This window comes from Cyprinodon tularosa, unplaced genomic scaffold, assembly GCF_016077235.1.
Source record: "Cyprinodon tularosa strain WSP-4 unplaced genomic scaffold, ASM1607723v1 ctg332, whole genome shotgun sequence".
Taxonomy (NCBI): Eukaryota; Metazoa; Chordata; class Actinopteri; order Cyprinodontiformes; family Cyprinodontidae; genus Cyprinodon; species Cyprinodon tularosa.
In genome coordinates, this window is record NW_024039044.1 from 540,972 (window position 1) to 567,095 (window position 26,124).

At 36.1% G+C, this 26,124-nt stretch overlaps 1 protein-coding gene across 2 annotated transcripts in view; it reads right to left on the reverse strand.

The window, feature by feature from the left end:
- Positions 1-26,124, reverse strand: part of gnao1a (guanine nucleotide binding protein (G protein), alpha activating activity polypeptide O, a) — a 146,993-nt gene that overhangs the window by 17,664 nt on the left and 103,205 nt on the right. For both annotated transcript variants that reach the window (XM_038293967.1, XM_038293968.1), the window contains exons 4-6: positions 24,927-25,087; positions 9,066-9,194; positions 6,997-7,126 (exon numbers count right to left, since the gene is read on the reverse strand). In XM_038293967.1, coding sequence (XP_038149895.1) covers positions 6,997-7,126; positions 9,066-9,194; positions 24,927-25,087 — 420 coding nt within the window. The remainder of the gene's footprint in view (positions 1-6,996; positions 7,127-9,065; positions 9,195-24,926; positions 25,088-26,124) is intronic.

Genomic DNA, 26,124 nt, shown 5'->3' on the forward strand with positions numbered 1-26,124 from the left:
AAAACCGGGAAGCAGAACAGACGTTTTAAGGACCAACACCACTGCTTGTGTTCTGCTGGTATTAATATTTGGATCAGCATGCAACATTTAGAGATTATTAGTAACACTTACTGCCAGTGATCTGTACAAAGCCATGCATATTTAGCTTGTTAGCGGTGGGTTGGAGTCTGCACTAACTGCATTAGGTAATACTAAAAAAAACAAAAATCACTTCTTGCCAGAATACCTGAGAGGATTTCCACCTCTAGAGGTGCTGAAGAGAGAGTTTTTTTTGTTTTGTTTTTTGAGTTTTTGCGGCACTAGTGGCTCGTTTTTTCAACAGTAGGCTGACATGAGAGGGGGTGTGAGAGAGGGGGAGCGACATGCGGCAAAGGACCACAGGTCGGATTCGAACCCGGGTCGGCCGTGTCGAGGACTAAGGACTCTATAAATGGGTCATGCGTGCTACCGCTACGCCATCTGCACGCCCCAAGACAGTTTTTTTTCTATGCAACAACAGTTTAGTAAAAACTGACTTAAATGAATCAGCCCCACACTTCAAGGCACATAAAACATATGGGAATCTTTTCAAACGTAACTTTTTGTGAAATGTTCTGGACATGAAATCATGAAAGAAGAATTATTATCTAACCAAATCCCTTTCATTCTGATTCATTTGGGAGACGCTAAAACAATGGTGAGCATGCACCATAGAACAGTAATTAGTTGATTACAAAATATAACAAATACATTTTAGTATTAGTCAAGCCAAACCAGTATTTGACATGAATGGAAGAATTTGCATCCAATCATCAAAGACACATTAAAAAATCCGAATAAATTTTAGCCTCTTGATGATTTCATTAAAACACAGTTTTAATGGAATAAATGACAGATTCATCAAGAAAAACTGTTGAATAATCATCTGAACAGGTTCCTTTTTGTTGAAATGTCTCTTCTCTAAGAGACTTCTTTAGTCTGAGGAATTATGGGTAAACTAAGCCTTAGAAGCATTCACTTTGCATAGAGGTTTAACAGGTTAATGCTAACAATTAAAAGTGGTTACTTAAATGCTAAAGAAAATAAACAACCCAAAGAAAGATTATTAGTACTCAGATGACAGCTTATTGTTCCCAGAGGGCTGAGTCGTGCTTGCAGTAACAAGAAAGGAACGACTTGCCTCCATCTTTATTCAATGATGGGCAGCTTCTCTTCACAAAAATACCTTCTTTTACGTTTTTATTTTTATTTTTTATTTTTAACAAACCTATATTCCTCTCTTTCCAAGATGAGGACATTTTCCTCCCTAAAAGAGACAAAGCATGGGCTCTTCTGCAGTTTTCACTCATCTGAAGGCCAGCGGTCACTATGATGCTATTATTACGAGCGTGACTCAGTCCCTCTGGGAGCAATTAGTGGTCATCGAGGTACCACTATCCATTATCAGGCTGTTGGTTCTCTTCTGTATGTGAGCAACCAGTCACCATTAAACTTGTTGATTGACTATGCCTAGATACTGCCTCTGATGCTGAGTTTACCTCCAACTCCGCAGACTGAAGGAGTCTTGGAGAACAGACGAAACACTTCAACAAAGACAGCCCTTCCAGAAGACTTTGTCAACCTTTTTTTTCTGGATTATTGAGATGCATCAGGACATACTAGATGTCTTTAATTAAGCCTTAAAAAGAATAAGTGGAGCTGTTAATTCTCATCTCCCCAAATGCTGTTCAATTCAGTGTATTCAGTTTATGTAACTTAATGGTGTTTATTCTGGAGCAGAGGCTTAATTCCTGGTAATCTGTGTAATTCCTGGTAATCTGTGTCCATACCACTGTAGAACTGGCGTCATCATGGACAGTGATACCAGTGATCCTGTGGTTTTGAGCTGAAGTGATTCTTGAGTTGCTCTAAAACATCCTAACAGTCAAATGGTTTAAATCTGGACACAGTAGAGCCACTAATTCCAATGTTCTCAAGCATTAACCTAAATTGTCATGGGTTGGATTTAGACTGTCTTGAACCTGCAGGAATAGCATTCCCAGAGCTTTAAGTAAATAAATTTGAAAATTTCTGGACTATGCTTAAATGTTCAGTCTGAACAACCAAACAATAAAAAAACAACAACTAATAACTAAGGCAAAAAGAGTGGTGAAATATCAATACAGAATGATGCTAAAGCTTCTTCCCACTTTATAAGAGGAATTCAACCTACCAGTAAAGGTTTCATTTGACCTTACATGGGTTTTTGATAATCTATATGATATAACAAATTTTGGAATCAAGACTTTTAATGATTCAGTTCGATTTTTTATAGCCAATAAATAATCACCAAGAATTGTAAAATTAATATTTGAATAAATAAGAGCTGACAAAATGATAATGAGGGTGATACTGAGTGGCTGAAAACATCAGTAATTAAACAACTCTACAGTATTGAGATAAATAGAAACTTGAGCGGATGTAAATGCTGCTAAATTAACACTGCAGCTGGTTAGAAAGTATCAAAACCTCTTTTAATCTCATCAAACCAACAAATGTAAGTAAAATTTCTATTTTGACATCCTTATTTTACGGAACTTCTATGCTGAACATTTTTCTTTTAACTCTTGTTATTAATCGTTCTCATTACATTCATAAATAATAAGAAAGTTAGTCATTTCAGTGAGTTTTCCATGTTCACACATTAGAAACAATGAGTCTAGCTACATCGAAAGGACCTGGTGATTAAAACAGACAGATTGCCTCAAACTGTGAGCTGAAAGCAGTTTCTCTCTGGTTCTGATCAGACGCTGCCTCGTTCCTAAAGAGGGCGTGTAGAGAAGTCAGACTACCAAGAGACGACTGTTTCACATGAGGAGAAAAGGAAGAAAAGAGGAGCTTTAAAACAGAGAATAAAGCTAAGCTTCACAAACGCAGAGAGGACCTGCTTTCAGCTGCTGAGTGTGTCAACCTATTGGGAAGTTTTCATACCTGTCTGTGGGTGGAGCATCTGCAGAAGATCTGACAGCTGATTGGTTAGAGAGGACAGCCGGTGGCAACAGGGACAGGAGTAGAAGGAGCCAGAGATGCTGCAGGGCGGAGCTTAGAGAAGGAACAGAAAACGCAAGGGACCCACCCATATCCAGAAGGCCCTTCCCCAAGTTGCCCCATTCACTACAACTACTGTAACACACATCCAGTGCTGCAAGAAAGGAGTTCACAGGGCAGGAAGACAGCCTTCACAACGAGCAGTCGTCATTTAGAGAACACGATGAAGAGCAGCAACAACCAAACAGTACATGCAGATCTTCAGAAGAAAGAGGGGAGTAACAGAGAATAAGTGGTGCAGGGTGTGTTTGTACTAACAGGCAACACCAACACCAACAGAAGGAGTCAGGGGCTCCGAGATGGAGCCTATGAGGGGATTTTATATGAGGGGAAAGCACGGCGCTTTGACAGTTTGTTCAGTTAGCGAGATTCCTTTAATTTGACTTCATCTTGTGTCTACATTTACCCCGGAACATTTTGGTCCTCAGATGGACTTAAATGTTCCAGTTAAAACATGTACACAGACTGTTTTCTCCACTTTAAAGATATCATAACACTTTAATGTTTTAGATTTCTTTGTTTTTTCTTTCCATTTTTAATGATAATATTTCTATCAAAAGCATTATGACCCAGTATAAAAAGGCTTCCCTTGTATGTAATGCTACCTGTAGAAATAGGAAATCGCTGTAAGAGAATCTATCTGACAACATGAAGCAGGCTAAGTTATCTCTTAAAAAGTAACAAAATATATCCCAATCTAAAAAATGGTTAAAAAGCTATTTGTAAGGCTGAGCTACATTCACACAGAAGGCAAAATTGACACAAGCCTGATATTTTTGCCCATATTTGGATTATATATGATCTTTTTTTTTATAGCAGTCTGAATAGCGTAAATCCGATCTTTTCACCTAAAGAAAATATCTAAAAATCAAATTTGAACTTTTCTCATTAGTGATACTAAATCAAATTCATGATGGACTTCAAAGTAACTGTAGTCTGAACGGTCATGGAGCATTTTATTCAACTTTTATGTCATTGCTTTGGCTCCCACTACACATCCACACAGATCAGCTAAAGACCACTGGTAATCACTATGCTCCGTTTTCTTCTTATTTTCCATGATGTGGTCTAAATATTGTTGGCTCCCATTGGGCAACAGTTGATCAATAACAAAGAAAGACAATAGAATCAGCAGCCGTGCGCAGAAACCACTGACTGATGTGACGTTTTCCTTCTCTGTGCATCCAGGTTGCTTTGGTGTCCTGAACTGTTTGCACAAAGTCAGGTGCCACTCATATTTAATTTGTTTTATGAATAATCGTGTGAAAAACAACATATTTTAGACATGAGCATCAAGACCTGCTATGTGAAGATAGCTGTAAAGACTCCAGAAAACCACAGCGAGAACAAAGATGGAGCCCATGAGTCTACAGTACAAAAATCCCTCTAAGAGAAAAAAAAAAAAATTAAGTGCAGTAAAGTTAATAGTGAAATTTTACCAACAAAAAGTAGAACTTCCTTAACCATGCCTTAGCTCAGTTAAGGTCAAAATGGATGTTTTAACAATGAGAAAGAGATTGAGCAAAAATTATATCTATGGAAGATCTCCCAAAGAACAGAAAGGCCTCTCGTGTTTGGGGAAAAAACAAAACATTCTTATGATCTACAGATCTTCTGGGAAAATGTCCTGGGACTGATGAGAACAAAATAAAAATCAGGTACAGTAGTAGTTTAATTCTGTTACTAACCAACAGGTTAATTTGACAAAGCTCCGGGCAATATAAGACTGTAGAGACGATTTATACCATAGACAAAGTGCATGTAAGTGTTGCTTTAACGAGTCAAATAATTGGATTATAACTACAGGGGGTGAGCAGTATAACATTTCTAACAGCTTGCAGCCTCTTTCTTCTGATGCAGGTTATAGAGTCTTTCCTGTGCTTTTGTCTTTTATATATCATTACTCTTTTAAAATGCATTTTTAACAAGAGTGTAACAGGAACTCCTTTCTTATTAAACAGACCTATACACAATTTTGGCAAAGGACGATTTTAGCCACTAAAGTGCATCACCTTGAATTTCTTGCAAGCTGAAGTACTTTTTACATTTTGTGACTTTGGTGGATTAAACTGGGAGTTTAAGTAAAACAAAGTCATGCATGGCACTTGGTTTGGTCCAAAATGGTCAACTATTTTAAGACACAAACACCTCATAAGTGTTCATTCAGCTGCCTTTACTCTGATAAAGAAAATAAAATGGTACAAAATTAGTAAATACACTCCAACTGTGTGTATTTTAATCCGGATAGCAAACTTGTAGTCTTTGCTACACATCACCTAAAAAGAAACCTGAATGAAAGCTTCTTTTTGTAAAAGGATTATATTGCTTTGGGAGAGAGAAAAAAAATCAACATTTCCTTCTCCTCACTTTTATAAGAACCAAATAAGTATTATAAGAAAAGTTGCTTTCTAATTAAAACCCGAGCAGAGGAGTGACTTAAATGAGCTGCCGGATCGTGACATGTTCCGCCTTATCGGTCCCATTACTGGGAGGTCGTTCGCATTTCTTTCCAATGTTGGAATATTTTTTGCTGAACTGGAGGCTGTTGATAGTAAAACAGAGGGAGAATGTGGGAGCCAAGAGGAAAAACATTTGTCGCTAATTAGAACTCCTACGCCATCACTTCCAGTTTGGTGATAATAAAATCGAATAATTTTTATCTGACAACAGAAAGATGATGAGTTCTGCTCAAAAGCACCCTTGATTTTTAGTAAATAACTTCAAGCTTTCTACCGATCAGCTGCAAGTGGCTCAGTTTATAGACAGCTAACAATCACAGTTACAAATCTGTTCTGTGTTTATTTCCTCCATCATCTTCTGTGTTGTTATAAAACACCCCTGGAATGAACTGAGCTTGCAGGGAATGAGTCTCTGTTCCTGCTGCAGAAAAGAAGGATTTTGTTCTTTCAGCAAAAAAAAAAGTGGCTTAGCTCAAAATGTCAGAATGACCTCTGTGTCTGCAAACAACAGGTTACATCAACACGACACTTACTGAACTAATGCATGTAACCAGTTTCTCCTGGGAGCATGTTGTATTTTTCACATTTGGTCGTGTTCTGATGGTCCAGGCTTACTGGGATGCTTTATGACGTCAGCAAAAATAGAACGGCTTTTCGAGCCAACTATCCTGATTCAAACCGCTCAGAGGGAAAGCTTGGGTTTGAAATATAAGTTAAAACAGAGCATTGACTTCAGATCTGATGCTTGTGATTACATGGAGGACTGATCCTATCGAAACAAACTAAAACTATTTTATTATTTAAAGTTATAGTAGAGGATGTTCTTTTTTGAGGTGGATCATCAAAATAAGTGGTCCTCCTAATTGTCAATCATTCTGGTGATATGTTTACATAAGGCCGTCCTAGGTGCTCATCCCCACTTTCACTTACAAGTGGTGAGTGTGACATAGTGTAAATCTTCTTTTTCGAAAGTAAGCTTGTATGAGCGATGCAAACAGCAATTTTTAAGCAGAGCATGCACGAGGAGAAATGGGCTCCTGTAGGCTCTTGCACCCATTTAATAGGTGCTCCTACTCGGGGAGCATGTTAAGGGTTGTGCATGTGCATTTTTCCTTTAAAGCGGAGAGGGCGGGTCTTTTAAAAAATGTTGTCTTTGTGTTCATTATTCAGACAGTTTAATTATAGTCACACATTATCAGTGTTAATCTGTTAACAGCATTGTTTTCTCACAAATTATTGCAGTTTTAATTTTTCAAAAACGAGACCAAATATCAAAAATGTAAAAAAAAAAAGGAAAAAAAAATCAGTTTGTCAAATTTATACTATAAAAATACAAATGAAAGCTCTGACTTGTTCTGTTGTGAAAAACACACTGTTCAATAACTCACAGAGATTTATGTTACTTAAAGCTACTTGGCCATTAGGAAAAACGCTAAGCAGTCCAACAAACACAGACATGTTGGGTCCTTACCGTGGTCTCGTCCTCATGCAGCACCTGGTCATATCCACTCAGAGCCACGCAGAAAATGATGGCCGTCACATCTTCAAAACAGTGGATCCATTTCTTCCTTTCTGACCTCTGACCTCCCACATCAAACAGCCTGATGGACACGAGGGGAACACAAAAAAAATAATGTTTTCTAAATCTCAAAGCCTATTTATATCTATCCATCTACCTATCAATATTCAAAATTGATGTTGTGATTTTTAAAATTTACTGACTGCTGATTTTTTTCTGTATTTAATGGAAAGGTATTTAAACTTTCAAGCACAACTGTTGCTTTAAATACTCATAACATATAGGTCACATTTGTAACAGTGAAAATGTTTTTAATGTTTAAATATTATATCTAGTCAGCTATATTTTTCTAAATTACCACAATCACGTTGTATGAAGATCACCCAGAAAAACTTAAATCATCACATGGAAAATGGTTAAGTAAGTAAGAAAATGAAAATAACTGCAAGAGAAGGTGAACAAAATGTCAATTAAAATGTTTGAGAGGAAACAATTATTCATGCATAGACACTGAGTACTCGCGATCAGATTTAAATCAGTCCTCCAACACACAAAAAAAGCTTTAAGACAATTATAATTTGATCATTATAGTACTACTAATATAAATAATGCAAAATATGGATCAAAATGAAAAAAAGAAAAAAGAAGCTGACTTGTTCCTGTGAGCAAATTTTATCCAAGCTCACCCTCAGTCAGAATCATAGGAGAAAACAACCCTGGTGCTCCTACAGTCTCCAGTTCATGAAATCCTAAATAAATTGCTCTGATATGGTGCTGCTTATTCTGAGGTGTTCCAACAGCACAGTGATGTGTAAATGGATCCAGATTCCAAAACATTTGGACGTTTGAATAACCCAAACCCAAAAACTGAGTACATGCCAAGAAAGCAGACAATTAAAGAGAACTATCCCATACAGTATCTGCCAAGACAAATGGCCTACTATCCAGCAGAGTGGTGCCAGAAGCTTGCTGATGGCTACCAGACAGTGGTAAAGTGCTGTATATACTTGAACTGTGCTGTATATGAGTGTATAGGTGTGACCTCATTTGGTTCAGAAAAAAACTTGAACAAATTCTTAGTTGTGCACACAACTATAGTATCAAATAAATAATTGTTAAGATTTATCTTTTTAAACATTTAAACCTGCAGAAATTAATACTGCAAGTATATCATCTGTACAACACATTTTTGTGACCTTGTCTTTTATTCCAAACACACTTTAGAAAAATGCTTCTTTTTTTATGTAGGGATTTGAGTATTTCATGATTTTATATTAAATCATCCTGCAAACTTTCCCTGCAGAGACCAAAACCCGATTGAATTGCTGAGGAACAAAGAAAAGCTAAAAATATTAAATCTTTGAACCTGAAGAGAAAAGTATAAACAACAGATGTTAAACATTTAGATCATTTTGCCAGAAAAGGAAAACACCCCATCCTGACTCTGTATGGTTTTTGTGGCGTTCAGAATGAGAGGCCTGAGCTAAGAGTGAAACTAAGCCAGCCGAGTGTGTTTGGAATGGGTATAATGGCAGGCCGGCTGATGGGTTCCGCCCAGTGCAGGAACAGGGAATCCTCCCACACTGCATGACTGCCAATAATAGCAGCGCAGCTGAATATCTGCAGGATGGGCCTCTCAAAGAAAAACAGATAGAACAGCAGCTACCAGAGTACCGTATATGTGGAACCTCTGGATCACCACAGCAACTTATTGCTGAGAAATGGAGAAAAAAAAAGTTTATTTACCATTTGTTGCTTTATAAGTGAGCTTTAGCTCAGGAGAATTATTGCAGAGAAAATTCCCTTCCATTTCATTTCTCATCATATCGCCTCCCTTCTTCTCCATTATTCCCTCTGCTCTGTGGTCTAATTGAATTTAAATTCATTAAAGCGCCAGAGAATCATAAATATAGATACTTGTTTAAACCATTGGTTCTAATTAAATACAGATAGGATCTCCTGCTGAGTGGAATCTGGAGCAGGTGGACAAACTCAGAGGGTTTTGTCGAGGTTCTCCTAACCTGAAGTGAAGGTTTTTGAAGGTGAAGTGCGTCTCGACGATGCCTGTGGTCTTCACTCGGGTTCGGAGTATGTCCTGCTCTGTCGGCTGGTAGTCTGCTGCGCCGATCCGATCTAGGCTGTCGAGGTAGCTGCACACACACACAGAATAAAATGTTATGTTAAACATCAGCAGGAAATTCCTCACACCACCCAGGAGATCCAGTTGTGGTCGGACACCAAACTATTCAGCACTCTGGTTTGCTCCTGCATGTCAAAGCCAACAGATTAGACTTTTATGTACATTAAAGTATCACACTATTTTCATTTGGCAATAGAAATCAACTTTTTTCAGGTTTTGCATTTATTTTGAATGAGAATATTTTTGCTAAATCTGCTGGCTGTTTGTAAAGAATCCATATTTTGGGGTTTCACTTACTAGGGGACACTGTGGAGTACAAAATATTTATTTACGGTAGGTTTCCATCAAAATTATAGTGACCTGATCTTCCACGTAAGCAGTCAGCCTTTCCTAAAAGTCTCAATGGGTCCAGATTTCCTAAAAGTTATTTTCACATTTATTCTTCCTCTTTTATGCATTTTTTTCTAGTCCAGTCACAGCTACAGGAATATGGAAAAGCATTTCATATATTTATTCACTTTCCATTATTCACAAGTAAACTCAAAGTACTTGCTATGAAGTTGTTGTTTTTTTATACCTTAGTGTAAAACCATCCTTTGAAAACGGCTACCAGAAATTTTTTTTTATAAAATGTGGGCTGTTATATTAAGATTTTAAGAATAAAATAGATACTAGTACTTTTTGTATCATTTAGAAAAAATATTTATAATCAAAAACAGAAATAAATTTTTATGTAGCTGAGAGATCACCCTAAATCTAAATGTATGTTAAATATATTCCACTAACTCAACTTTTGATAGTTTCAGATGTTTGAACAGGTTTCCTACATCAATCTGCAGACACATGCAAGCAGCAAACTTCCCAAAGTGTTTCCAAGGAACAGATCTAGCTCTGCCTTCCTGGTAGCAAATGACTGTTGCTATTACCTGCAATGTCTACTGCGCTTCAGACTGATCATGCTGATCGTATCAATTACTGTCCTTTAGTTTTGTGTTTGACTGGAAACAAAATAAAACGTTACCTGAATGAATGAATAAATGAATGAAACGTTATTGATCTCACAATGGAGATATTCACTCGTGACATCGGCTCTTACTCCATAAAAAACATAAGGTGCAAAAATGAGGAAAAGATGCATAAAGTATATACAGTGCATCCAGTTATATACAGCGGATGGGAAGAAACAAAGAAGGAGAGTTATAAGGTGACTTATATTTACAGTATCTTATGTAGAGTAAAGTGGTGGAAGGTAAACTGCAGTTTCTGGTTTGTTAAATAGATAAATGGTATAAATTATTGCCGTTATTTTTTTTTTTTCTTGGCTTGTTGAACTAACCCTGATCTATGACCATAGAGTGACAGCAAAACGATATGTGCATCTTAAGAAAAAAAAGGTTACATCAGAGTCGCTCCTTATGTCTTCATCCCCCTCTTTTATTATATCAATGATCTTGCATTTCTGAGAATCTTAAAAGTATATTTAAAAATCCAACAATATATTAAATGTTTAAAACTTGCCTCAGTCACCTAGCAACCAGCCTGAATTAGAATTAGACATCAATTTTGAGGTCTACCCCTCAGGGTAGCCTGGAGCCAACTGACTGCTATGTCAGTGCTAAATGAATTTGACTGCTAAGTCAGAGTATGCCATTATTTATGGGTATATTCTGGAATGGTTCCTGCCAATACTGGATGAGATGTTGACATTATACTGTTTTGGTTCTTTTTGAAGCCAGTGCAGCTTCAAGAATAGCTACTGTTCAAACCATGCTGCTGTTTCAAACCCATGAAATATATACAGTATATAGCCACCATATTCTAAACATGACTCTGAAATACTACCACCTCATCAATTAGCAAATATATAACTTTTATTTGCTTCCCTCTTTACTTACCTACATACAAAATTTGAGACAATACTGAAAAAGTCAGGCATCGCTAAGCTTTCAGCTACACTTTTAATACATGACAGAGGTTATCTCAGTGCTTTAAAAACAATATTGAAAAAAACTTTATTAGTAGAGATTTTTCCAAATATTTATAAAATTTTCAAAGGATTTCATTATGTATCCTTCTTCTCGTATCACTAGCTAATAGGTGCATAGTGAGTTCAGTGTAAATGCAGAGGATGTATAAAAAGCTTTACTTTCTGTTGTCTGGAGGTGCTGACTCTAAACCCACGCTCACTTACACATAAAAACAACATATTTTCTAAAGCACGGGTAAAGAACATCTTTATGAAGCTGGCAGCTCATCCACAGACGTTTTGCTATGATATTACTATGTTATTGCTGTGCAGTAATATAACACTGGTGCTTTATCATGACCTGTACGTTAGCTCTGCTGCCAACTTATGGTGGATTAAATAACTTAATAAAAAAAAAAAAACAGCGCTTAGATTAAAAAAGTAGCACCACATCCCTTTGTTTTTCTTACTTTTTTGGTTAGAGGGACTCCTGTTCATCCCATAGTCCATGAAGAGGGACCAAAGACCCAGCAGCCAATCAGAAGTCAGGTTTCATTTGCTTGCTTTATATTTTCTGTTTAACAGCCATAATTTCAGATTAGATCCCATTGTATGCACCGTGGCAGATGGTTCAGGGTTGTAAATTCTTATTATTTTTTTTAAAACGCACTAAATAAAAACTATTTCTTAGGAAGCAAGCACAACAAATCGCTTCGTTCTCACAAATAAGCACACATTACTGATGCTCTCCTTGTGCAGAGATAAACTCTTACTCAGGGCAAAGCACAGACTAGTAGAAGATAGGAACACGATAAGCATTTAAACATCTCCTCAGTGTAATTGATATGTTATTACTTTTTTATTTTCAGACCAGAGATATTCTTTCAGGGCTAACAGACACTCAGTTACTTTAAAGAAAAAGGATAAAGGCTTGTCGAAAGAGTAAGAACAGGTAGGTGAAATCCACACACAAGCACCAGCAGCTTCAGTGATAAAACTATTGATTTCACAGAGAAAGTAATATTGGTTAGATTGCGTTTTGGGAAGGAACTAGATGAAAAAACGAGAAGAGGAAAAAACTTTTTTTCCCCCAGAGGCATTAATCTGGAACAGCAATGATTTTAGTTTTGTGTTTAGGAATGAAAATAGCTGCAAAAATAAACCATGTCCTACAGATAAATGCCTTGTTTGCTTCCATAGAGCACAAGCGGACACGATTAATGATGACAGGTTTTAATTTCAAATGAGAAAAGGCAATGATTGGATTACTAGACAATCAAACAGCCCACCTTTTATTAGCATCAACACAACAAATGGAAAATTAGGTAAAATGAAGGAAAGGCGGTGAAAATAAATGAAAGCTAAAAGCAGTGAAATCCATCTGTCTGGTCTTTTTGAAGCAATACCAGAAGGACAATTAGAAAACGACTTTTCACTTAGATGGGATAGGGCATGGATGTGAAAATTATTTTGTAAACAAACATCATAGTATCCTTCTGGAAGCTGCTGAGTGTATCCATATCATTTGTATTAAGGGCACCCTGACTAAGTTATACATAGAAACACATTTTAGTGGAAATACTGTATGGCAACAATTGTTGAGTTTTGCCTCTGTCAGTTTTGTAGATTGTGAATTATCTTGGTAAAGATTGTTGACTGGATTTACAGTAGATCTGCTTTTGTTCTAGGCCATACTAATGTGACTATGCTTTGATCAGAACCACTCCATTGTAGCTCCAGCTTAAGGTTCATGTTTTGAGTGTTTAAGAGTTGTATTTGGATGAATATGTTTGATAAAGCATCATTGTTCTGTAATGGAGTTCAGCAAATGTCCTTATTCAGAGCATCAAAGAGATACAGATGCATAAATAAATAATCCAATTGGATGAAAAACATATGGCGGCCCGAATATTTATGAGTCCAGGCTTCCAGAACAATGAAACTCAGCGGTTTCTAACAGCCTTTTTCTTTTTTTTTGTTGCTAAATTTAAGTTCACATGATGGATGAAGCAAAAACGTAAACAGGAGTCAATCATCACATTCTAAGATATGGTTTCTGCAGCACTTAGATATGAAGAGCTTTAGGAGATCTCACAGCTTGTGAAAGAGTGGTCTATTTTAAGCATCCAGTGCTGATTGTGAAATAATATTTAGTTTAATGAATCTAAACAGCATCCAGAAAGCTCTTAAAGTGGCTTATTTGGAGAATGACTGGAGAAGTAAGAAGGACACATGGGAAAAATAGATCAAATTTAAATTAGATATGCTCATCTACTAGTGACATTAAGATTTTTCATTAATGGATATCAGTTATAAAATACTTTAACTATTACATAATTGATTTTAGCACAAACGCAAAACTGTGTAATTAAAGAGTTACAGGGCGAGAAAGAGCTACAGAATATTACACTGTATCACAAGCTTCAGCACACATCTAACTTTCCATGATCCAGGGTTAATTATACACACACACACACATATATATATATATATATATATATATATATATATATATATATATATATATATATATATATATATATATATATATATATATATATATATATATATATATATATTATATAAATTAGAGAGAACATTGCTTTTAACATTGCCACTCATCCACAAATGTTGGATTCATGAGAGGGAGGTATGAGATTAATGAAAATGAATGACCTGCGAGCAATTTTTTTTTACCTAGAAAGTGGATTTCCACAGCTTCTCCAGTCCTACCATGCTTTTGTTGACTTTTTAAATAATTATCTTCTTCTCTGGTCCCTGTGTTTAGTTTGATGTCCATGTCTTAGTTGGTCAATAGTACTTTCATTTTCAGATGACAGAATTTAACTAGATATGTTGAAATTGATATGTTTTAGATCCTAAAGCCTTTCCATATTTTTGCTAAGAGCAGCTCTGTGGGATCCTACAGCATCTGCAACCTTAACAACCTTAGCCTTAACGTACAAGAAGGAAAAAGGAGAGCTGTACTTGTTAAGGAAGCTAAGGTCCTGTAATGTTTGCAACAGGATTCTGTATATCTTCTACAGGTCTATTGCAGAGAGTGTAATCTTTTCTGCCATTATCAGATAACTGTTGGGTTAGCATCACATGTGCAGTCACTTCAAGAATCTCCACAAGGTAGGCTGGCTCCGTACTAGGAACTCCTCTGGCACATCCAGAGATTATTTTACAAAGAGTTATTTGTCATAAAAGGAAGAAAAGAAAAAGACAAAAAATTACTGCAACTCAATGAAATGATCCCTGATATGATTTACAACATTTTTAACATTTTCTTTGGTTTTCGAAGTATTGTTCGAAATTAAATTAAATTTTCTCTCTGACCTGTCTGCAGTTTCCATGGTTCTCATGATGCTGTTTTCTCTTGTTCTCTAACGAGCCTAGAATTAAACTGCTATATTTATACAGAGATTACATTACAGGCAGGTGGAGTCTGTTTACTCATCAGATGATTCCTAAACGTGATTAGTTTCACGAGAATTCATTTACGAGTATCAGAATAAAGGAAGCTAATTGTCAGTGTCAGGAGTCACTGTGTTTCATAATAGCAGCATTAGTAACCGCATTTGTTTTTCATGCAAACAGTAAATTAAATGACTACTTTTCTTTTACTTGCAATCAAATATTGTGATTAACTACAACTTGACAATTAAAATTTCTTCTTTTAACCACAAGGACAGAGCAGCAGAGCTGAGATAGACGCACATACACACATATATATATATATATATATATATATATATATATATATATATATATATATATATATATATATTTCATATACAAAGGACGGAAATGGAATAAGGAATAACCTTTCTAAATACTGTATCTGATTAGAAAAATATTTATAGTCCACCTACCTATGTGGAGATAGACTATAAATACCATAAATGCCTTTTCTAATCAGATAAAGTATTTTAAAAAGGTTATTCCTTATTTCAATTCCATCCTTTTTGAAATTGCGTTTTCTTTTTGCTTTACCCGCTTGATGTACCTTTTCCGTGACCCTTCTGGCCCCTGAGCACCAAATCAGATTTTGTTGTTGAATTTCAATTTAGAAACAGGATTTTAAAATACAGTTTACAGTTAGCTTTTCAGAATTAATTTTAAAATGTGCAATTAGCAAATGCTTTTCAAAATGGATTTCAAATCGTCTGATTTTTAATGTGAAATTTGCAATAGCTTTTTTTCTTTTTCAGTGACTCTAGGTCCTCCATATAAAAGTGGTCTTGCTGTTTTTTTTTATTGAATTGTTTGACTCTTGATTAATTTTATTACAAAGTATATTTTCTTGATTTGCTTGCAAAGTATTATCTTTTAGTCTTCCACCCAGTTGAAGCCTGTTATGGAGCAAAAAACTTTATAAAAAACTGATTGTTTAATTCTAAACATTAAATATAACAAAAACATCTAAACATATTGGAATATGTATCTTGACTCACTGTCCCACTACACAAACCAAATTAGTCTATATTAAGAGCATAAGGTTTTAAGATGTGTGTTCATTTTAGTTTTATAGCTAATGCATATAATGGGGATTTTCTGGTAGCAGCCATACAAACAAACAAGCAATTAATTTCCTTTATGAAGATTGAGGCTCCTATCTTTATTTAAACTTTTGATAATAAGGAAATCATCCAAACTACTTGAAATTTAAGAACATACAGAAACTAGTATTTACTTACTTTGCTTGTTCAGTAACTGAGTTACAGTTAATTCTTTTGGGAAAAGCAACTATAACTATTTGGTAACGCTTTCACTTACAGTACATCAATAACCATGTAAAACATAGAAAGTCACACTATATTACTTGGTAAAGAGAAAAAACGATTACCCTAAAGATTAAGGTATGTAATTTGAAAGTAATTACCTGCATATAATTATAACAATTGTTATAATTATATGTAACAATGGAGACTTTTGGTGTGTAATTACCATTATGTTACCACATAAGAGTTTCTTTTATTCGCCATCACCTACCAACTGCTTACAAAATAAATTGTAATTTATGATCAGGCAAATAAAGCATTATAAAACTGAACTTAAGTTAAATATAAATAAGAGTTTAGTTAAGAAGATTAGCTTGGTGTCTTCTAGCTTTGGTTTCCTGTTATATGCCAAGTAATAAATTGCATTTTACTAGATAATAACACATTAATTTATTGCCGTCGGTGAAATTAATATGAGTTACCTGGAAATGATTGTTTGAAATCTAAGAAGTCTGACTTTACCATGTCTGCCTAAAATTTGAAGCACAGCACTTATCAAAATTCTCTATAAAGTTTTCCTTGTTCACTAGTAATATAGTGTAACCTGCTATGTTACTACCATGTTCACATGATGTACTGTAAAAGAAAGGATTACCAACTACTTAATTGCTTTAAGTACTGTGCCTAACACAGCTGTCTATATCACACAGGACAAAACATTGAAACTTTCAAGGAGTTAATGTAAACCTGCAAGTTGCTGTATGCCATAAGGAGCAGCCCTAAAGAGAAATCACTACTGTATATTCACAAATTCTTCCTTACCATGTCTACTACAGGGAAAAGAGTCACTATGAGGCCTCTCGGTATATTTCTACAACCCCAGTCTCTTGATAATTAAGTTAGAAAGGTCAGTCAAAGTTCAGTAATTGTTTCAACTTATCCATTTGTCTTTCACGACCTTTCCTTCAACACAAGGCCAACCCCTCTCTGCTTCTTCTGCTTGCAGCTCAGCCTGGAGCCTTTTCACCATAGTGAACTTGCACTTACAGTAACACACATGTCAGCCTAATTTTAAGCACAGAACTGTAGTTCACATGAAAGACTTACAAATGGACAGCAAAAAAGATCACATTTAAATCAGACGAGAAAGGCCTATATGTTTTCTATCTGTGTAGCCTGGTTTTTAGACAACATATAGTATCTATGGAGATGCTGCATGAGTGTTTTCTCCTTAGACCAATATTGCTCCTCATGGCGCATTAAGTTGATTAACTCCAGACCCCTGAGTGTGCTTGCCTCATTTCACTGGTGATGTGCAGAATTATAGAGTGCTATTAAAGAGCAGAGAGGCTATTGTCTGCCTAAGAAGAGAGGCTATTTGGTTAAATAAAGCCAATTATATTTTCATTTGGATCAACAGTTTAATTTTCTGTACGAATCAACAGTTTATATCTCATCCTTTGACTTAGAGCTGTCTAATATAGTTGGCACAGGAATGATTGTGACTTTTTGGACAAAGGACTGGTTCTTTTTGCATCCAACAAAAAGTTTTTAACAACATAATAACATAATCAAAAAAAAAAAAAAAAAACTAACCTCGGTCTTTAGCGGCCTGTGTTCCTCAGCTAACCCAGTAAGGCTTCTTTTGCATTTAGCTGTTTGGTCTGAAAAGGCCGTGGAGGAAGGGTGACTTTGTGATTGAATCAACTTTGTGTTTATTCAATTCAATTCCGTTTATTTTTAAGCAGCAAATTCACAAAACATGTCATGTTAAGGCACTTTAAGGAGAAGATCCAATCAAATCATAAAGACAGATTGGTTGAACATTTTTTAAAGGAACCCAGCTTAGTGCATCAAGTCATTGACACCAACTACAGAGCCCAAAAAGTCACCTAAATTTACTAAAATAAGACTCCATTCAGTTTTATCTAATCGAAGAACATCGACCCTGTTTTTTGATGAGTTTGACCTTTTATGCTTTAAACCTGAATAATAAAACTAAATCACGCTCAGTCTCATACAAATGTTCTTACACAGCTCAAAAAATTGTACAGCTTTTTGAGCTTTTGCTCATCTCTGCTCATCTCTGAGCAGAGATGAGCAAAAGCTTATTCCAAAGCTTATTCCAATGAGGAACGGACACATTCTATCTTTTTAAGACAAAACATTAAAAAGTTTGCAGCACTGATTTAGTGCTGTAATAAAATCACCGTAGGAGATACTGCAACATTTACAGTTGTTGTGTTTAAAACCAAAATGGAACAGAGCATAATGCACAGTCCAATTTGAAATGGAAAGAACAGTTGGACATGTTTATATCGCTTTAAAACACAAACTTTCTGTTTAATCAACCTTATATGTACTTTTAAATATTGCAGATGCACAATAAAATAAATCAAATTAATGTTGCCGCAGAATTTAGCTGCCTTTGTGGCATTTAAATATTGTTCCCTCCAGGCAGCCAAACATGCATGTTATGTGATGGCCTTCGTAATTGTAGTCGTGTCACAAAAGCAGGAATGTAAATCGGAGACGGAGTGTACAGTATGTGCATTGTAGTAAATAGGTCAGAATACGCAGGACCTTTTCACACATACATAGAGAGAGGTGGCTTCAGGCAGGACTTGCTCCCCTTACAGTGCAGCGTTCTGCTCTCTATGGAAGGAGAACACGTTTTGCATGCATGTGTGATCACAAAGCATGCACATTGCAGAGAGACGTTGTTTTCTTCTGTAATTGAATAGAAAGTGGATTGTACTTAATTGTAAGCCTTTTTTAATAAAACTTCAATATTGGTTCAATGAGCACCAGATTACAAAAAAGGCTGTTTTTAAAGGTTGCAAAGGATGAACTGCCAACAGTAGTAGTTCTGTTTTGTTGTTGGTAGATCGTTCTGCTGCATTTGATGCTGTAGATCACAACTGTTTATCAAATTGTCTTCAGCGCTGTGTGACTGACACCTCGTCTGAAAGCCTCACATCTTCTTTAAGTGACTGATCTTTTAGGGTACCTATAAATCCTCCAGTTTTCTTAAACTCGCCTGTGATGTACCACAACGGTCAGTTCTTGGTTTGTTATTACTCGCTACTTGTGTGCAAGCATCTATCATCTGTTTTTTTCATTTTTATGCAGGTAGAATCATATCTATTTAGCCAAACATCTCTCTGACCTCCCTGTAATCCATGATCCAGTAAGCATCAAGATCTTAATGACTGAAAATGTAATTTTGTCAAATATTGCTGAATTAGACATGAAAGTTTATGGACACAAAGCCAACAGTAAGCCTGTCATACAGTGTAGTTATTTTTGTTTGTGTTACACTTTTGAGAGAAAGAATCTGGGAATGGTCTGATCTACACTTTTCAAATGACTTTAGTCATATCAGAAAAACTAAACTTGCTACAAAAAAATCTTTTTCCAGTAAATTCTATACCTTTATTTTTTCCGTGTGTTATTCATCACAATTATAGCAATGATGATTTGCTGCTAGGCCTCAAAAAGCTCTTGGTCCTATACAACTAATACAAAACACTGTATCATTAACATGAACACATTAAGCCAAATAACCCTTCACTTCGGCTACCTGTGAAGTTCAGTACTGGTTATACAATCTGTTTTTAAATCTTTGAATGAACTCAGTCTCAGTGCATCTTCCTGATTCTCCTCTTAAAAGGAGTGTTAAAAGTAAATTCATGAATTTTCCAAAGGTAAGCTTGTAACAGAAGCTTGATTAGCTATTATGGTTTGGGCTCCTCTAGTAGAATCCTCTCCCACTTTAATCATCTTTTAATTATTGACCTTGTTGTTACACTTTGTTTCTTCTTTTTCTACAGTGCCTTTGTATTTTATTATATACAGCACAGTACATTTTTTGTAATTAATTACCTGTGCGATGCACCTTGCTTTAAGTGTAATACAAAAAAGTACATCATTATTATTGATATAGTACATCACAGAGGATCTTTGCTATGCAGAAATGGCTGGAGATTTCTCTTGTGTTTGAGGATTTCTCTGCAAGAAGTTAGTGGTCTGATCATGTGACATTTGTCCTATTGCTTCACTGAGTGGGTACTCTGTTCTGATGCACAGGACACAACATAATAGGAAGAGTGCATCAATCTTTAATGTGACATTTAACACAGACACACAAACTGACAAATAAGCTGGAACTAAAAGGATCTTACTTGAGTTTATAACATCTGGTCTGCATCAGCATGGACACAAATCTGACTCATTCTTCACCGTTTATTGGCTTCAACCTCCAAGTGCTGCTTGCTCTCTACTGTGTCGGTAACTCTACTTAATAAGATTTCAGCAATTTTAAAAAATGCATTTCGGCTCATCACTCTGCTTTCGTTCCTTATTGCTTACAGTTACTGAAGCAGATGGTGCGTGCACTGTTAGCCTTTCTGTGTCTTTTCAGCCCTCATAGTTAAGCATACCTTTTTCTACAGATCAAATGCCCTTATTTCCCAGACTGCAATAGTATCACTGGATGAGTTTACCTTCTAACTTTGCAACAGCAAATTAAACAAAGTTGAGACACTGTGGGTCATTCCCACTGGCTGCTCTGAGCAATGTGTTGCTGCAAGCCTTGTCAGCTTGGCATCATAATCAAAATAGTTAAGTATGGATACTTGTTTCTGAAAAGAGGTACTTTCCTGCCATGTATGTGTTTGCAAAACATGTTATGATATAATTTAATGTGTCATTTTAATTTTTTGTGCTTTATACAGAGGGATCCTGACAACACAGATTTTGTGGATGCATCATTTTCTTGCACATTGGTCAAGAATATACATTGACTTTGTTTTTGTGTGCACAGTGTTCAACCAACAGTAAAGCTGCTGTTACACCTTGTGCATTTTTTTCTGTCTGCTGGCTTATTACTGTAATACCTTATTTTAGACTAATTATAAAGAAGTGGATGAGATTTAGGGAAAAGCAGAGCCCTGGAATGTCTGTGCTTTTGATCACATCTTGTTCTGATTGGCTTGAATGTAAAGTGGGATCAAGTGCGTGGAATCCAGTGTATTCATCAAGATTAGGTACATTATGTGTGCTAAGACTTTACTTATCCGATTTACATTTGATATTAATTGATTAACTGACCAATTAAGAATGAGATTGCTCTAGGAGTCCCCCCTAAGTTGCTAGTTCTTAGTGGAATTGATCAGAATGAGTAAGCAGTCACTTTCACTTCCAACTGTCCTACTTCCAGACATAAATGGATCTTTTTATAGAGCAGACAACATTGTCCAGCATTAGACTAGGTTCTGTTATTACTTGGTCTCTGCTTGGACATGTTAGTTAAATTTGCATCAGTTGTGCTGTACTGCCACACATGTGTTGCACATACTGTATTAGAGCAGAGGTGCTCTTAATGTGGAATATTTCAACCTGTTTAAATACCAATGTTAATGCAGCTCATCTGGTGATCAAACTTAGAATGCTACAGTTTAAATGCATAATAAATTATAGCTACTGCATATTGTTTCCTCTTACATCAAGGCAAAACAAAAAAATAAAAAATTCCATTTAGTTTTTTTATACTCGCACTTCGAGATTTTGAAGAATAAAATAAAATATTAAATCTACATCCATAAAATTGTACATAGTATAATAGTGACAAGCATTCAGAAAGCACTTAATGCAGTTTTGTTTGTAAGTATAAACACTCAATAAACTATTAAGTTATTGCCTACATAGCATCTATTTAATGGTGCAGTGGGTTTCTCTGATTTGGTTGGAAGGCAAGGATGTGAGAATATGTAAAACGAGGAGGGAATTTGCTCAAAACATTTGTAACAAGAAAAAAAAAACTAGCTGGCAACAAGTTCAGTAAACTGGAATACTTTAATGAGTTCATGCACATCAGAGAACCAAGTTTTAACATTCCTCTGAGAGCAACCAGAACCACCTGCTTAAAAGTGCTGCTAACAGGTCAAATTCTGTCTCATGACTGACTGACGGATTTTACACTAAAAACAGAGAGCTACATCCCAGCTACTGCCCATTAAAATGAAGTGGTAAATAGTCATACAGCACGTCAGAGTGACATACCCTGTATTTCAGTTATAGTTTATATGTCTCTACATTGTTAATCATGTATTTCACATAGTTTATTCCTGTTTTTTAATTCAGTCACCCAATATAATGTGCTTATTCTGTGTATGAAAAAAATATTTTTTTTCAGTCAGTAATTACAACTGGCCAGATCCTCTTGATACATAAGAAAACTCAGGTTTATAAGAAAAGGGCGGCTTATCAATTAATCATTAGTAGATCCTTAAGATCAATAAACTTTAGATAAATTTATTTATCAATAACTTGCATCCCTTGTTTTAATCCATCAACACATAATAATTACCAGATAATAAGATAATTAATATAAATTTCTAACTTCTGCACACACATAATGTTATGTCCTCGTGAAAAACAGATTCAGTAATTTAGCTGTGTGTTACAGCCTGGATATAAAAGCTGAAATGCTCTGCCACACATCAATCTCAACTTTCTACACTTCAGCATAACTGAAACATTTCACATGCTTTCCTTTTTAACAAAAAGAGCACAATAAGGCTGTGACTGAGCACCAGGGGTAGAATTATTTCAATTTTTTTTACAAAGCAAGTAATCAAAATTTACTTCTAGCCATCAATGATTGACTTAACTACGCCTTTTCTCCTTCGATTTCTATGCTAGTTGGAAAATTAAACATTCCTGTTTGGTTTGTGATTGTAACACAGCAAATGGATTTCTTGGTCTGAAGATTGAAAAATTCTTTTCTAAACTTTCAAGCAGAAAAAAAAGAGTTTGTTCCATCCATCCATCCATCCGTCCATCCATCCATCCATCCATCCATCCATCCATCCATCCATCCATCCATGAGGTACACCCTTGACAGGTCGCCAGTCTGTTGCTGGGCAACACTCTTAAGGACAATTTAGAGATGACAATTAACCTAACAGCCATGTTTTTGGACTGTGGGTGGACTCCGGAGTACCTGCAGAGAACCCACAGGGTTCTCACTGGGAGAACATACAAACTTCATGCAGAAATACCCCAGGCCGGGAATCGAACCCGAGACATTCTTGCTACAAGGCAACAGTGCTATAAACCGCGGCATTGTCCCTTAATGGGTTCATTTTTGAAAACACAGTAAAATAGATTTCTTGGTCTGAAGATTAAAACATTTTCCCAAACTTTCAAGCAGAAGAAACCAAAATCCATTCCTTAAAAAAGAAAAAAAAAAACAATAAATAAAACAGCTAAGCACAAATTTTACTTTTGATGGGTTTGATTCATTCATAGTTAGATACGGCACAGGTGTGAGTTGTGCGATATTACAGTAAGATTTGGTGTCATGCAAACCTCTCTAAACCCATCATTTGTTCGTAATGATGGCATCTTCTCTAACTTACTGTTCTATCTCTGAATCCCTGAAAACACCACTACTCCGCTTATGATGCCACTAGAATCTAGGTTTTTATGTAAAGGTTTTTAGTTTGCATTTGGAACAGATTATGTTCTGATTGATTACCCCACAAAAACAAATTCAAATGAAACCAACGACTTTTCAATTCTATGGACCCCAGTCTCCAGTTCTTATGTATCCATTATCACATAAAACCAAATGTGTTGATGATATACAGCAAAATATTCTACACAAGGAACAAGATAAAAGAATGGACTGTTTAAGTCTGACTGAAGAACATGAACTGTGATCGATTTGCTAATCTGAGGTATGCAGATAGTCCAGACCCAAATAAAAACAGGTGCTGAAAGAAAAAAGGATGTGGCCCAATAAAGATGGCCTTCGTTCTAGTCACTTTGGCTGGTCTGTTTTGACCTTTAATGTTCCGCTTTTGAAAGTCTTATTTTTGATCAAAACAAATTGTTCACAAACAGGCCTTTTCCTATCTGAGCATCCAAACAGATGCGGATAAATCAGGACCAGGGGCCATGATTGATCATGTGCTGCTAAAGCTGCAGGGTGATAATATTTAAAAGAAAAACAATGAACTGCAGTGTGTCTTTGCTTGTGTTTCAATGTGTGGGTTGTGTTGTTAGGTGGCAACAAATGAGTCACATATTGATCTGGAATGATACAATCTGAAGGAAAATACCAAAGGCATACAGTACATATATATCTAGTCCTAGCTTGGTAAGAATGTAAATCTATGTGTTTATGAAGTTAGTGACAAATCAAAGTCATATCTACATGGTGTAATTTATAAGCATTACAGTTATTATTATTGTGTACAAGCTCTGCTTTCTCCAAGTAAGGCGCCACTAAATCTAAGCTGACTACAAATGCAGCAGGTACTTAAAACTGGGGTCCAACGCAGAGGCCCACCCTGACCCACAGTGGCTGAGGGGTACAAACATGCTGCAAATACATAAATGAACAGAACACAAAAAGGACTGCAAACACAAAAGAGTTGTTTGTTTTCACATTTGTTTGTTAATCTAAACCTTTCCCAACAATACAGTATATTGCAGGACATGTGTTACTGCATATTTGTGTATCTAAAGTGCATTTAAAGGATAAAATATCCTCAGTTAAGTTCACTGCCACAGAGTTATTTAATCCCACCATATGTTTTTTTTTGTCCCTTTTTTGCTCCAACTACTTTATCCCACTGTTTGTTTTGATACCCTGGGTACAGACTCAGGTAACCAGTAGGAATCCTATTTATTTATTTTACACCTGGAAATGTAATTTATATGAATTTACCTTCATTGTTTGTTAGTTTGTTACAGAATAGAACTGCTGGTTAAATTCAACCATCTAAACCGTAACAGTGATGTTACTGTATTTAGTTGAGCGTTTGAAGCAGTTCAGTTACAGTAAAAAAATTTACATCCCTCTGTTCCTAAAAAAACAAACAAAAAAAAGGCTCTAAGAAAGGGAAACATAGAAAAAAACTAAAATAAGGCAGGAACCTAAACAACCTTGCATAAATGCCTAAGCATACCTAAGCCTCCAATGCCCGATTTCTAGAACTTAACAAAAAGAGACATAAAAACCAAAACATGGACGTACTACTGGGCCGAGTCGTTGAGCTGGTACTCTCGGGCACGGCTGAAGCACTCCTGGATGCCCGAGTCAGCCCACAGACGCATCATGGCACCCAGCAGCTCGGCGGAGTACGGCTCTGTGTCCTCCATGCGACTGACCACGTCACACACCATCTTGGCATCTGCCTGTGAGACGAACAGAGAAGGGAAAGAAGAGGTTAGCGTTCCATAACCTAGCGGCAAACGAATCCTCAGGCAAAAACAGCGCACAGCAGGAAGTTCACCTGTTCACCTAGACTAACAATAACTTATAATGTGTTAAAAATAGCAGAGAACAAGGACAAAGGTCAAACTGCAATAAATGACACAAGCCCTGAAAACAGAGGAGAAACTAAACACATGCAAATATAGAACAAAAACACCCAACAGAGCTGCTCTTAGAGAGGAGTCTCATTAAATCTATTTTCATCACACTTCAATTTGGGCAAACCTTCAAAAGAAGAAACCCCGGACATTCAGACTGAAGTGGCTTTTAAAAGCTGCACATACAGAAGACCGAGAGAGCTGGAAATAGATTAACCGTTCTGGCATCCCGACTGAGGTTTGTTTTTAGGCTGTTGTCATGCAGCTGTGATCTGGTCATGGTTCCCTTCAGGGTCAGAGGCTGCTGATCAGCTCCAAGCTCCTTCCAGAAAAAGGTGCTGTGCTCTGCAGCAGCTCTAACCGAGTCACAGCCTCATAAACAGCTCATATGATCACAGGCACTCGTCAAGTGAGTGTTAATCTGCTACCCTTATAGAGTTACAGATGTTTATGTCTTCATATATAAGATTTAAAAAAAGCAAAGCATCACATAGAGGGGAGATGTTGGAAGATTTTGTTGTCTAAAAAAAGAAATTCTCCTAAAATTTTTGTCTAGCTTTTGGGTTGATTAGCATAAAAAGTTTGACTTCTAAGATTTTTTTCATTGATTAATGCACAATTAGCAGCACAGTAAAACACACAAACCTAGAATTTATTTGTAATCCTTAGAAGCACACGTTTTCTTTAAAAGTTTATCTAGGAAAGACCTTGTTTAGGAATCTTGTAGGGAGGCTAAAATCCAGTTTTCCCTAAGAATTGGCCAATTCTCCATCGCATCTGATTGTTCCATCTATATCTGATTGCCATAAACAGTGTGTGTGACAGAATCCTGACCCAGACTGAGAGCTTCTTACGTCAGC